This window comes from Mus caroli, unplaced genomic scaffold, assembly GCF_978045245.1.
Source record: "Mus caroli unplaced genomic scaffold, Mus_caroli_1 scaffold_4, whole genome shotgun sequence".
In the NCBI taxonomy this organism is placed as follows: Eukaryota; Metazoa; Chordata; class Mammalia; order Rodentia; family Muridae; genus Mus; species Mus caroli.
Genome location: NW_028227259.1, coordinates 99,186,169 through 99,200,407, shown reverse-complemented (window position 1 = coordinate 99,200,407; position 14,239 = coordinate 99,186,169). Strand labels below are relative to the sequence as shown.

Here is a 14,239-nt window from a genome sequence, read left to right as displayed (position 1 = left end):
CAAACCGGAACAATAAATTTCTCTTGCTTTTTAATTGATCACTGACTCCGAGTCTTTACTTAGCAGTCTCTAGTAGCTATGGGTCGTCAATGTCTTACAATGGGGTCAAGTATACCAGAAGGAGCCCTACAGAGCTAAGCCATTCGGACCCATTGGGCGTTCAGAGAGACTGAACCAACCAAAGAGCATGCCATAGCCTAGACCTAGGCCTTCTACAGACATGGAACAGATGTGCAACTTGGTCTTAATGTGGGTATCCTAAAAATGAGATTGGGGGTTGTCTGGTTTTGAACTTTGTCTCTTCATTTGGAACCTTTTTGACTTGTCTGGTTTAGAGAGAGAGGATGCATTTAATCCTGATGCAGCCTGGTGTGTCAGAGTTGCATGGCACCTCTTAGGGGTGGGGAATGGGTGCGTTTCTTTCTCTGGGGAGAATGGGAGAAGGAAATGAGGGGAAATGGTAGAGGGTAGGACTTGGTGGAAAGAAAAGGCAGGAGGTGATCAGGTGGTAAAGTGAATACACAAATGAATTAATGAAAACAAAAAGGAATGATCAACAGGGAGCTAGATGTGTTAGCATTTAAACTTGGCACAAACTGAATAGAAACAAGTTTTCCTGAAACATATTAACAACATATATTCTCATGAGTCACTTATAATTACACTAAATAATCAGGAAATTTGCAATTATTTTGATATAAAATAAAGTTCTGAACATTGGTGTGAAGCTTTGTATCTATAGTTAGTATTTACTTATAACTGATAATTAGATTATGTCAATTTTACAAAGAATGTTGTTTCAGTCAGACATTTCCCTAAGACATAAATAGGCATGGTCATATTTATTTTAGTCCTTATCTCCCTCCATCTGTACATTGTTTCTTTCTCTTCTGTTATCAACATACCCTTAAAGTTCATAATATAGAAATCGTCTAGGTGTTTTTGTTATTTTGATTTTTATTTACCTATTTTGCACAGTTTTTATTCCGTTCCTGATCAGGGATAAGATGAAGTCAAGAGACAGCACAAGGAAAGTGCTCAGGGACTCTAATTCCATGTCAAGAAGAAGTTTCTAGAATATTTATACTAGGTATTTGATAAGTACATAGAATGATATCGAGTTTCTGCTCTGAATTCTCAACCTATAGGGTGCTGAGATAACTGCTACATATTATCATACCCTGTTTAATGTAGTTCAGAGATCCTGTGAATGGCTAGGTAAACATTCTATGAAATGATGCACATCTAGTCCATTCTTGGATATTGGTATTGCATTGACAGATCTACATAGTGACTATCTAAAAAAACCAAACAATCAAGCAAACCAGCAACACACACATGTACACAAAATGTTTGAATTGAAATGAATTAAAGATAATGTCAAAGTCAAAAGCTTTTGTCCAAAAGAGACTCCTGATTCCTTGTGATTCTGTGTCCATAAGTGCGTTTACCATTGTCACACATGGGCCTGTAAGAATCATCCCTCATTTAGCAAGAGCCCTGGCTGCTCTTTCAGACAACTGGAGTTCAGTTCTAGACAACCACCTGGTAGCTGACAAGAATCTATACAAGGTTCTGATACCTTTTTCTGTCATGCAAGGATACATGCAACTAGAACAGGAATATACATAAATGTGTACAGAAATAAATGTTGTACAGTGACAAACTCCTAATTTCCTCTCACTAACCCATGGTGCAAGAGGTCAACTTCTGGAGCCCAGAGCACCCTACACTATTGCTCACCAATGGAGCACAAAGGATTTGCCTGAAACTCCACATGCTCTCTTAACAGAGCCACACAACTGCTACTGATCAACATCACCATTTTAATTAATTGGGCCATTTTTTAATTCTTTTGTGAAATTAAATCCATTTTTATAGACATCTTCAGCTCTTTGAATAGCTACATGTGTATTATGTGGATTTGTGCATGTGACAGGTGGGATCCACAGAAGATAGAAAGGAGGGTCCTAGCACCTGAAGCCTGAGTTCCATTTGACAGCCACCTGATTATTAGCTCTGAAACAGAACTTTGTTTCTATGCAAAACCAGCGTGTGCTCCTCACCTATGAAGAGTCTCTCTCCATCTATGGGATGTTTGTGTTAAGAATATGAAAGCATGTTAATTGTGTGAAAATCTCAGGTGAGTTCACTGGTCCTAAGGAAAAAGGTCAGGAAACTGGACATTTAGACAGGGAGACGGGTTGTGGGGGGAAGACAGGAAGACGAGCCTGAGAGAGGTATGTTCTTTAATTTTTCTCTTCCTCTGTACTTTAGGCCAGCCTAGAAGTTCATATGTTTCCCACCATAGCTGATAACATTATCCACCTTCCCAAGATTATGACCTGGACTTCTTTCCAGAGGGCGATTGTTGCATAGTCTTTAAATTTACATGCTTTATTCAATTTGGACAATGGCGATGATATTTAAACAAAGAACTCATGTTTTCAGTGTTAAATAAATATAGAGTAACACATTGTTTTATTGAGAGGTTACTATACAGAAAGTAGATATAATGAGGAGGCCAAGGGTGATATTTTTCTCTCTTGTTTTGATTGCAAATGAAGGCTTAAAATACATTTTTTTTTGTACAGTAAATGTTTTATGGAGAAGAGAGACCTGCATTTCACTGGATATCTTTAATTAAATATGGGTACTTCATAAAGTTTTGTTGGAAAAAGGAATTGGAATAAGACTTTAGGGACATGTGGCATAACAGATGAATATAGTGGTTCCATTAGTCATCTCTTGAAAGCTTTACAAAAAGGTCAAGATTACAGTGCCAGACTGGAAATCCTGTTTACTTTGCACTATGTTGTCTTCTTCACTTTAGGCATGTCTGATGGTTCCAAGGTGCCTTGTGCTTTGAATGTACTAGATGTTAATTATCTGTGATCCTTTTAATTCTCCTTCATAGTAGGTGTGTCTATGTTGCTCCCATTAGTTTAAATGTCTTGTGCATGTAACTGTTCAGCCACACAGGTGTGTTTTACATGTAGTTCAGGCAAAGGACAAGTGAAAGAAGTATCAAGAAAACTTTCATTTTAATGTAACATGTTAATTTCAACAAGACCTTTGCTTCACTCATGAAATATCAGTGTCTTTCCATTTCTCCACCCATTGAACCTTCCTGACCCTGAACCTGGTAGTGAGGTTGGTAACAGTCAAAGACCACACTGAGAGAACATCCAGGTTTATACGTATCCAGGTTTATAGGTATCCAGATTAGTTAGCCTGTTCAGGGAGAAGACATGTAACAATGACAAGCTGTGTTTCTGACTCCACTAGGCCCCTGTTCCCACAGTCCATCCAACTGTTCCCCATGTCAAGCTCCATTTCCAAGATACCAGTCAATGAACATCCTTTAGTTTCTAACCATCTGAGCAGTGTCAGAAGCCACAGGCTCTGAGTTTCCCAGGTGAGAAATGTGTCACAACCCTATTGTTTATTTGAATCCAGAACTTTCCCAATTTATTGCCAGCAACAACAAGGTGTAGACACTTGGTCAAAGACCTGGTGCTCCCCACATGTATGGCAGATATATTTAGCAAAGTAGCTGTTCTTGGTCTGCCTAATTATCCTCAGTGTATCCATGAGATCCTGACAAAGTTGGGCAAATCTTTCTATAGAGACATGACCCAACTCATCATAGCACTCCAGAGGAGCAGGCTATTGTTCCACATTCATCTTGCCCCAGTTGGCTGTGTGCCACAAAAGGTCCTTCAGGATAGGCATGGAGAAGTCATTGCTATAGAAGTTGACATTGGAGATCTGAGAGAATTGTTTGAATGCAGGTAGGAGGACACTGAGCTGGGAGTCCTTCATTCTACACCCCTGAAAATCCAGAGTCTCAAGAGTGCCTACCACTTTCATGAGGAGACTGCTCAGAGGTGTATGATTTAAATCAAGTAAGGGCACCCCTCTCAACTCCAGATGTTTTAGCTGAAGGAGGTTCTGACAGTAGTTGAAGGAATTCAAATCTCTCTGTGAAATCAGGGAGTAAGTAATGGAGAGGGTCTTCAATGATGTCATCAGGCACCTAGGGATAAAGTAGACAGATGGTTAGATCTTGCAAATAGTCTTGCAGGGGTTTGACTGGGATATACAAAGTTGTAGAAGGAACCAAGTACCCTAGTGTCAGTTTGACTAAATGGTCAAGGACATCATTTATGATGCTTCCTTTTGGAAACTGCTCAGTCATGTCAACCTCACAATTTATCTCATGGCCTTACTCTAAACCTGAAAACTAGTTTGTCCTCTAATCCCAGAAAGCACACAGAAGAAATTCCATCGCAATAAAATTCTGACAGTATCTCAATATTTGCTGTGGGCTCAGTGAATCTGCATTATTCTCTCTCATTATTATCAAGTATGCAGTCATACTTGCTCTTATGACATCCCAAGCTCATCCTCATGTTCCATGCACTCAGCACTACTTAGGTTCAAAATATTTTACCCATGGTGACTGGGGGAAGATAGAAGGCTACTCTTCTAGTTCTGAGCATATAACTCAATTTCACACTGTGCTAATGAGTACCCTGACTCCTCACTACAGACTCCTCTTCCTTTCCATTTGATTATGTGGGCTTGATTCCAGAAAGAATGACATCCTCTTCTTACTAGTTCTGACCTACTCTTGACACCAAATCACTTCTCTATATCATGAGTGCTCATTTCAGATACTGATTTAACTTGTAAAATTTCCCTTGTATATCTCAGTGAACATGGAAACAAGAGACTTCTTTCAGAGTCTTATGAATCTCTAAATGTTTGTTCCTAGTGAATGACTGGCATCACGTTCCACTAATCTTTTAGATAAGACAGACAGATTTGCTGTGGTAGCTGATCCAACTGTCTATTCTTGCTTACCCTAGGACCTGATTCCTCTGGTCTCTGAGAAAATAGATGTAGAACATGAAGAGATGCAGGAGACAGTTGAATTTGCAGAACTGAGAAATAAACTTGTTGATACACTTGACTTTTCCAACTCTTGTTCTATTGATAAAAGGAAAGGTGGTCTTGTGAAGGGGTGCCAGGAAGACATTGTGAAGATTTCTCATCTGCCCAAAATAGGGGGCAAAATGTGCCAACTCTAACAGAGTCCATTCAGTATTTAGTTCTAACTCCATGATGTGCTCTGGATCAAAAACATGGAAGATCTGTCTGAGAGCTTTTATTGGCAGAGCCCAGATCTTCATCTTTGTACAGCAGAAATATAGGGATCCCTTTCTCTCCTGGGCCCATTTAAAAAACCATGCTTGTGCTTCATCAAGGCACGACCTGATGCACAGGTCAACTGTTACCTTCAGACGCTGCCTCACTGCATATCTGGAATGGACCTTCACGGCTTGCTTTTCATTCGAGATCTCTGCTGAACAGTCACTGTCCTCTGAATCACTGCATATGTTCCAGAAGTTATGGTGCACCTTTCGTAGATCAAGAAACTCTAGTTTTTTCCTCATGTAGGTGAAATATAAGAATGATGGCAGACCCTGAATTAGCTTTTACTACCTATGTCTAAACTCGGCTCTCTTCTCTGCTAATTTGTATGTTTTTTTCAGGACTTGATATCCAAGTTGGACTCAGGCATGCTACAGAAGCTTTCCTGTGCTTCTGTACACATGAGTACTTTTCTTTTAGTAAGGTACATTTTGTTTCTCCTTACTTATATTCTAAGTTCTTGTGGGGATGTCAGGGATAGTCTCATTCTACTATGAGGCCACATTTACTCTAGTCCATATTCAAATCTAATCCATAGCCAACTGTGTTAGGTACAAATACCTGTCAAGAATGCTGTATCCCTGCCTGATGATGCCATCAGAAGCATCTGATCAATTTATGACAAAGCTAATCTCCCTGACAATGTCTAATGTGTACTCTTCTGCTTCCTTCTATAGTACTTGGAAATTGCTTACCTGGGGTGAAACCCTCTTGTTTGATGAATGTCTACTCCATCTAGCACAGCTTGCAATGTTTCCAGGTCAGGAGTCTTCATCAATGCCCCCACATGGAGACAGCGAAAAGGCCAGTCTATCACCAATGCCTTTATGAGCTTGATATGTCTGCCATCAAAGGCCTCCTTGAACAGTGCTGGGAAGAGTCCATGGGCCATCTCCTCCAGATAAGATGTGCCTAGAGCCTCCTCTTTCACCAAAATTTGAATTACCAGCTTCTGGAGTGTGGGTGGGGTGTGAACACTCATCTTCTAAAGGTCTCTGTGATGGTTTGTATATCCTTGACCCAGGGAGTGGCATCATCTGAAGGTGTGGCCTTGTTGGAATGGGTGTGTCACTGTGGGTGTGGGTATAAGATCCTCACCCTAGGCCTGGATGTCAGTCTTCCACTAGCAGCCTTTGGATGAAGACATAGAACTCTCAGCTCCTCCTGCACCATGCCTGCCTGGATACTGCCATGCTCCCACCTTGATGATAATGGACTGAACCTCTGAACCTGTAAGTGAAAGAGGAAAAACTGAACTTTTCCTGAACTCTCTTACCCCTCCCATCCAGAGATTGTTCCCGGAACACACCTGAACTTTTTACCCCAGAGTACTCTTCACCCCAGAAGTCCGACCCCCTCCCAAATGAAAACTGTTCCAGGAACATTTTTTAGATAAGGGTCTCCTGGAACGAACAAACCTAGTCCTACCCCTCCTAACTGAAGACTGTTCCAAGAACATTTTTGAGATAGGGGCCTCCTGGTACTACCCCAGAATGTTCAAATAAATCGAGTACATTGCCAAAATATAGGACACGACCCCTTGGTTATGTAAAGCCCCTTGGCAAGACCCCTTAGTGACGTAAATTTGTACTTTCTCCACCCTGTTCCCCCCTTGCCCTTTTCTTATAAAAGCCTGTGAAAATTTGGGCTGGGGGTCGAATCTCCTCTGCACCATGCTGGGTGTATGAGTTTCGACCCCAGAGCTTCTGGTATATGTGCTTTTTATGTGCTTTCTTGTCGTTGCTGTATTAAATCTTACTCTCTATACATCTTAAGTTCGGTCTCAGTGTCTTCTTGGGTGTGCAGCTGTCCCGAGGCTTGAGTGAGTGTCTCCCTTTGGGAGTCTTAGAGTCTTTCATTTGGTGCGTTGGCCGGGAATCAGCGCGACCACCCAGAAGTCCTGGACTCACTCAGAGGTAAGATTTTCTATTCTGCTATTCTGTTGTGGTCTGGTGTCTGTGTTCTGTTTGTTTCTGAGAGGCCAGGTAGGCCATTCTGTATCTGGTGCGATCGCAGTTTCGGTTTTGCAGACGCTCAGTGTGCAAAGTGCACAGTGAGACCGCGCTCCGGGTAGGAGCGCGGGGTGTGGATAAGGACAGACGTGTCCAGGTGTCCACCTTCTGTGCGCCCTGGGAGACGTCCCAGGAGGACAAGGGGAGGACCAGAGACGTCTGGTGAACACCTCTGGAGACCGGGTGGGTCTCAATCTGTGCGAGATTGTGGGTTCGAGTCCCACCTCGTGCCTCGGGTTGCGAGATTGTGGGTTCGAGTCCCACCTCGTGCTTTGGTTTTTTCTTTTTGTCTCAGTCTTGTATCTGCTTTTGTTGTGTCTGCTATTATTCTAAAAATAGACAATCTGCCAGAACGGGAGTAAATGTAAAATCTCGCCCCCGTCAGGACAGTGTTCTTTCTGCCAGGGCGGGAGTGGATGTGGAGTCCCACCCCTGTCAGAAAAAGGGAGTCGATGTGGAATCCGACCCCGTCAGAAAGTGGCGTTTGGCTGGTTGTGTCACGTGACAAGACTGTGTGTGTGTGTGTGTGTGTGTGTGTTAACCCTTTGTCGACTGTAGACTTGGACTGACGTCAAGACAAAATTTGTCAGGTTAAAAAAAAAAAAAGAAGAGAGAAAAAAACCACCAGGCCGGTCCTGCCCACCGTGCACTCGGCGAGGCAGTACCGGCGGCTCGCAGTGGGCGGGCAGCACCGGCCGGCCTTGCTGCGGGGCCAGCTGCCACCGGGGGACAAACGCAGCGCACGGTCCGCACTCGGCTGGGGAGGCCCGGGTTGCTCAAAAGAGCTCTGAGATCCAGAGCTGCAGCAGTGGTGCTGAGGTTCTGAGTTCTGCAGACACAGCAGCAACGGAGGCTGTCTGTGCCCTGCGAGTGAGTTGTGAAATGCTGGTAGTGAGTGCGGCGGCCTGTCGGTCCCGCCTGGCGCCCTGGAATAGCCGTGAAGCCTGCCACAGCTGGGGAGGGGCCGACTGCGGCCGCCGTCCCTCCTTTGGCTTCCCCCCGGAGTCTGCCCGCACTCCCTTGTGTCTGCCTGGCTACTTGCTCCAGTGCAGGGAGCACGGGAGTGTCTCAAGTGGTTAAATCTCATTTGGCTCCTCCCAGAGTCTGCGCACAGGTGCCTGCCCACACTCCCTCCCTTGTGTCCACCACCTGCGCCGCCGCCGCTGCTGCCCCCACCGCAGCCGCCACCGCCCGACCAGCAGCAGAGCCGTTTCGCGGGAGGAGGCTGCTGTCTGCGCTCCGCCAGGCCCGCCGCTGCCTCCAAGCCATGCGGGAGGACAGTGCAGAGAGTACCGGGTGTCTAACAAGTGGTTAAATCCCCCCTCCCTGCCAGTGTTTGTTTGCCACTCCCAGAAGTTTACGCCACATTTCCCGCGCCGCGGTGCGCGGCGGGTATTCGGCGCTTAACTCTTCATTCGTCATTACTGAAAAAATCCTGGTTAGTTTCTTTTCCTCCGCTGACTAATGTGCTTAAATTCAGCGGGTCGCCACGTTTGATCTGAGATCGCCACAAGGTTCCCTAGTTGCTTCTTGTTCCCATGTCCCCTGTATCCTGTCTCTTGCTAACAAAAAAATTGCGTTCATTTTGAGATATCAGTGGTCTGCTGTAGCCCGATGTGAGAGCTGCATTCCCTTCTCTGCCCCATGTGTTTTCTCTTCTCAGGCACCGCCCTGAGCTGCTAGCAGTGAGTCTGTTCTAAGCTCTGGTGAGGGAGACCACTCACTTGGGGCTTCTTCTGTCCAAGGTAAGGAACACCTGCGAGTCTAACTGCCAGGCTCTGATGAAGGTCTCGTCTCTGTGGGACTAGAAAGTGCCCCAACAATCTGACCTAGGTAATAAAAAGTTACAGAAGTTAAGAGAAGGATAGAGGTCTGCAAAAAAAGAGCTAAGAGCAAAGCTTCAGCAGACTCAGAAGAGATAGGTTAACAGTAAAAAGAGACTAACTATGAAAAAAAGATAAGTGACAAAATATAGATGTAATAATTAGATAACATTCAAAGTAAGCAAAGACAAGGAAGAGACACAAAAAGATATATATATAGATAGAGAGAGAGACATTATATGAGATCTCCATTACAGTTAAAAAACAGGAGCAAAGAGAGATAAATGACAAAGACTAGAACCTAGCAAAGTGACACTTGCTAATAATACTAGCACTTAGAAATGATCTGTAAAAAATAGGGAGTCAGAAAATTTTTTCAAAAAATAAGAAAAATAAAATGTTGGCCACAAAAGTCAGGGAGACTAGAAAACTTAGTACCTGGCAACAAAAGCAAGCCTTTGGCTAAAGATCAAAGTGTTTACTGTCCTAACAAAAAGAAGAGGAGCCCCCCTCATGACCAAACCCTTCACCTGCTCGTGGCTAAAAGTAAAGAAATAGCAGAAGGGGTGCTAACACAGAAGCTGAGTCCTTAAAAGAGACCGGTAGCCTACCTGTTGAAGCAGCTGAAAAGAGTCTGTGTTTTCATATTCCTCCACTGACCAATGCAAAGCAAGTTTAAAAGGTCCCTGGACACTACAGGTCTTTGCAAACTGTGGATTCCAGGTTTTGCTGAATTAAAAAGATAAACAGCCCTTCGTATAAGAAATAAAGAACAACCTTGGATGGCCTTAGATGCTATTGAGACTGCCCTAATGTTGTCCCCAACTTTGGGACTCCTAAATGTGACTGAGAACAAAAGTATTGCCAAAGAGGTTCTTACTCAGAAATTGGGACCCTAAAAGACCAGTGGCACTTGAAAAAATTAGACCTGGTGACTGAGAGATGGCCTGCTTGTCTGCACATAATGGCTTTTGGTCAAGGACACATGATCCAATTGTTTCCCTGACTGATGGACACATTATTAGAGCTTTTTGTTGACAGAACAAGTGACCTTCGCTTCCCCTGCTAACCTGCTGAGTCTTCACCAACTCATCACTGCTCTGACATTCTGGCAGAAGGAACTTCGGCTCAGAAGGCTGAACTCTTGGCGCTAACCCAAGCCCTGCGGTTGACTGAAGGCAGAGACATCAAAGACAAAGAAAAAATTCTGGCCCTCCTAGAAGCTCCTGAATGAACTGGGTGAGTTGGGGTATCGGGTATCGGCTAAGAAAGCCCAGCTATGTCGCACCGAGGTGACCTACCTAGGGTACACCCTCCGGGAAGGAAAGCGGTGGCTCACCGAAGCCAAGAAAAAGACTGTGATGCTGATCCCAACCCCCACCACCCCGCGCCAAGTACGTGAGTTTCTGGGGACGGTGGGCTTTTGCAGACTCTGGACTAAAGAAAAAGTCCCATTCACCTGGACTGAGGAACACCAAAAAGCCTTTGACAGCATAAAGACAGCCCTGCTTGCAGCCCCCGCTCTGGCTTTGCCAGATCTGACTAAGCCTTTTACCCTATATGCTGATGAGCGGGCTGGAGTAGCCCGTGGGATTTTAAAAGTTTGAACTGGTACACGGATGGCAGTAGCCTCATGGTTAAAGGTAAGCGGAAGGCGGGGACAGCAGTGCAGCGGTGGACAAAAAGCAAGTCATCTAGGCCAGCAGCCTCCCTAAAGGGACTTCAGCCCAGAAAGTTGACAACAGAAAAGTCTACACTGACAGCAGGTATGCTTTTGCCACTGTATAGAACAATATACAGACAAAGAAAGCTGTTGACATCTGCAGAAAAAGACCTAAGATGCTGTGAACAAAAGAAATCAGATGGCAGATCTAACCGCCAAACAGGCATCCCAAAGAACAATAATCCTGTTGCCCAGGTAAGTCAGGGTGTGGCCAAGTATTCAGAGGTCAAAAATTACATTGTGTGTATAGACCTCAGAGCTCAAGATAGATAAAAATTAGTTTAAAACTCTAAGACAGACCTTGACAAAATTAATCGTGGAGACTGGCACAGACTTGGTGTTCCTTCCCTATGCCCTATTCAAACGTACTAAAAATACTCCCTCTTGATTCAGTTTTACTCTGTTTAAGATCCTTCATGAGACTCCTATGCCCATCACTGTCTTAAATGATGTGTTTAAACCTATAATAATCTGTATGTTAAGTTAAAAGGGCTTGCAGGTGGTACAGAAAAATGTCTGGTCACAACTGGTTACAGTGAACGAGCTGGATACCCCAAGGACATCTCACCAGTTCCAGCCAGAGATCTGATCTACGTGCACCTGCATCATGCCCAGACCCTAACTAAATTAGTTATTGAGACTGGCGGTAAAGACTGGGTGACCCTCCTTCCCTTTGTGCTTCTCAGAGTCCGAAACACACCTGGACGTTTCGGTCTTACTTCCTATGAAATTCTACATGGGGGACCGCCCCCCTTGACTGAGTCTAGCAGGATATTGGATCCCTGTGTTGACTCTTCCTCACCCTCTGCTCTGTTTACCCATTTAAAGGCCTTGGAGGTTGTCAGAACACAGATCTGGGACCAGATCAAAGAAGCTTATGCACCGGGGACTACGGCAGTGCCCCACGGGTTCCAGGTTGGAGATTCGGTCCTTGTCAGACGACATCGCACCGGCACTCTTGAGCCTCGGTGGAAAGGACCATATCTGGTACTGTTAACAACTCCCACGGCAGTAAAGGTAGACGGAATCGCCGCCTAGATCCACGCCTCCCACGTCAAGAAGGCTCCTAGCCAGGGTAGAGGCAACCATGAAGACAACTGGACGGTGGCAACTACTGACAATCCTCTTAAACTTCGCTTGTGTCGTGGGGGCCACCCTAAGCCTAGGGAACGACAACCCTCATGCCCCGATTCAACAGTCATGGGAAGTGCTTAATGGGGAGGGAAACATTGTATGGGCAATCACTGCAGTCCTTCCCCCTTGGACTTGGTGGCCTGATCTCACCCCTGACATCTGTAAGTTAGCAGCAGGATCTTCCAATTGGGACCTCCCCGACCATACTGATCTTAGTAACCCACCCCCTGAACAGCGGTGTGTTCCAGGTGGAATAGGGAACACATATGGGTGTTCAGGGCAGTTCTACCGAGCTAATCTTAGAGCTGCACAGTTCTATGTTTGCCCTGGTCAGGGTCAAAGCAAAAAGCTTCAACAAGAATGCGGAGGGGCATCAGATTATTTTTGTGGTAAATGGACATGTGAAACAACAGGGGAAGCCTACTGGAAGCCTTCCTCTCCCTGGGACCTAATCACGGTTAAGCGAGGTAGTGGTTATGATAAGCCATATCAAGGAGAAAGAGATCCCCATAAATATCCAAACGATGGCGACCTCCATTATGTCCTGGATTCAGATGAGGCCGCCGTAAGAGCTTATGGGTGTGCTACTGAAAACAGCCCCCCAGGACCATGCAAAGGTAAATACTGCAACCCCCTACTTATAAAATTCACTGAAAAAGGGAAACAAAATCGTTTAAGTTGGCTTAAAGGAAATAAGTGGGGTTGGCGTGTATCCAGTCCACCAAGAGACCCTGGGTTCATCTTCACGATCAGGCTAACAGTGAGAGACCTGGCAATAACACCCATAGGGCCCAACAAAGTCCTTATGGAACAGGGTCCCCCAGTTGCACCGGCTCCCCCGCAAGTCTCAGCTGAACCAGCTCCACTAACTCCACAGCCCAACACAGTGAGACCTTCCCTAAGGACTAATACTTCCCTCATGAGGCCGACCTTAGTTTCCCCACCGCCCCTAGACACAGAGAGCCGTCTGGTCAGTCTAGTCCAAGGAGCTTTTTTGGTGTTAAACAGGACTAATCCTAATATGACTCAATCATGTTGGTTATGTTATACCTCTAGGCCCCCTTACTATGAAGGAATTGCTCAGATTAGGACTTATAATACTACTTCAGATCATTCTCAATGCCTTTGGGGAGAAAACAGAAAGCTGACTCTGGCAGCAGTTTCAGGAAGTGGGCTCTATTTGGGCCAGGTGCCTCAGGATAAACGGCACCTTTGTAATCAGACCCAGAACATCCAGCCTAGCAAAAGTGGTCAGTACCTGGTGCCCCCCATAGATACGGTATGGGCTTGCAATACCGGTCTCACTCCTTGCGTATCTATGTCTGTTTTTAATAGTTCCAAAGATTTCTGTATTTTAGTTCAACTTATCCCTAGACTCCTGTATCATGATGATAGTTCCTTTTTAGACAAATTTGATCACCGGGTCCGCTGGAAAAGAGAACCCATGACTTTAACCTTGGCAATACTTTTGGGATTGGGAGTAGCGGCTGGAGTAGGCACAGGAACTGCCGCCTTAATTCAGACCCCCCAATATTATGAAGAACTACGTGCGGCTATGGATATTGATCCTAGCACTATAGAACAGTCTATAACTAAATTAGAAGAATCTTTAACTTCACTGTCTGAAGTAGTGCTGCAAAATAGGAGGGGATTAGACTTATTATTCCTTAAAGAAGGAGGGCTCTGTGCTGCCCTAAAAGAAGAATGTTGTTTTTATGTTGACCATTCAGGGGTGATCAAAGATTCTATGGCCAAACTTAGAGAACGCCTAAAAGAGAAAGAGAAAGAAAAAGCCAACAAGGATGGTTTGAAAGCTGGTTTAATAAGTCCCCTTGGCTCACCACCCTCCTCTCCACCATAGCAGGACCCTTAGTTACGCTTATGCTTTTGCTTATTTTTGGCCCCTGCATATTTAATAAGTTAGTAGCTTTTGTTAGAAAAAGAATAAATGCAGTGCAGGTTATGGTACTAAGGCAACAATATCGGGTAAACTAGCTCGAAGATTAGAGCTTTTTACTAGAAGAAGGGGGGAATGAAAGAGGAAAAACTGAACTTTTCCTGAACTCTCTTACCCCTCCCATCCAGAGATTGTTCCCGGAACACACCTGAACTTTTTACCCCAGAGTACTCTTCACCCCAGAAGTCCGACCCCCTCCCAAATGAAAACTGTTCCAGGAACATTTTTTAGATAAGGGTCTCCTGGAACGAACAAACCTAGTCCTACCCCTCCTAACTGAAGACTGTTCCAAGAACATTTTTGAGATAGGGGCCTCCTGGTACTACCCCAGAATGTTCAAATAAATCGAGTACATTGCCAAAATATAGGA

The 14,239-nt window shown here is 44.7% G+C and overlaps 1 protein-coding gene across 1 annotated transcript; it reads right to left on the bottom strand.

The window, feature by feature from the left end:
- Nucleotides 1-3,471: 3,471 nt before the first annotated feature.
- Nucleotides 3,472-13,522, bottom strand: LOC147005272 (PRAME family member 8-like). The gene is given in 4 exon segments (XM_085836276.1): nt 3,472-4,039; nt 4,870-5,457; nt 5,916-6,215; nt 13,506-13,522. Coding segments are annotated over 3 exon segments (1,443 nt in total). The 5' UTR covers nt 6,203-6,215; nt 13,506-13,522.
- Nucleotides 13,523-14,239: the final 717 nt, after the last annotated feature.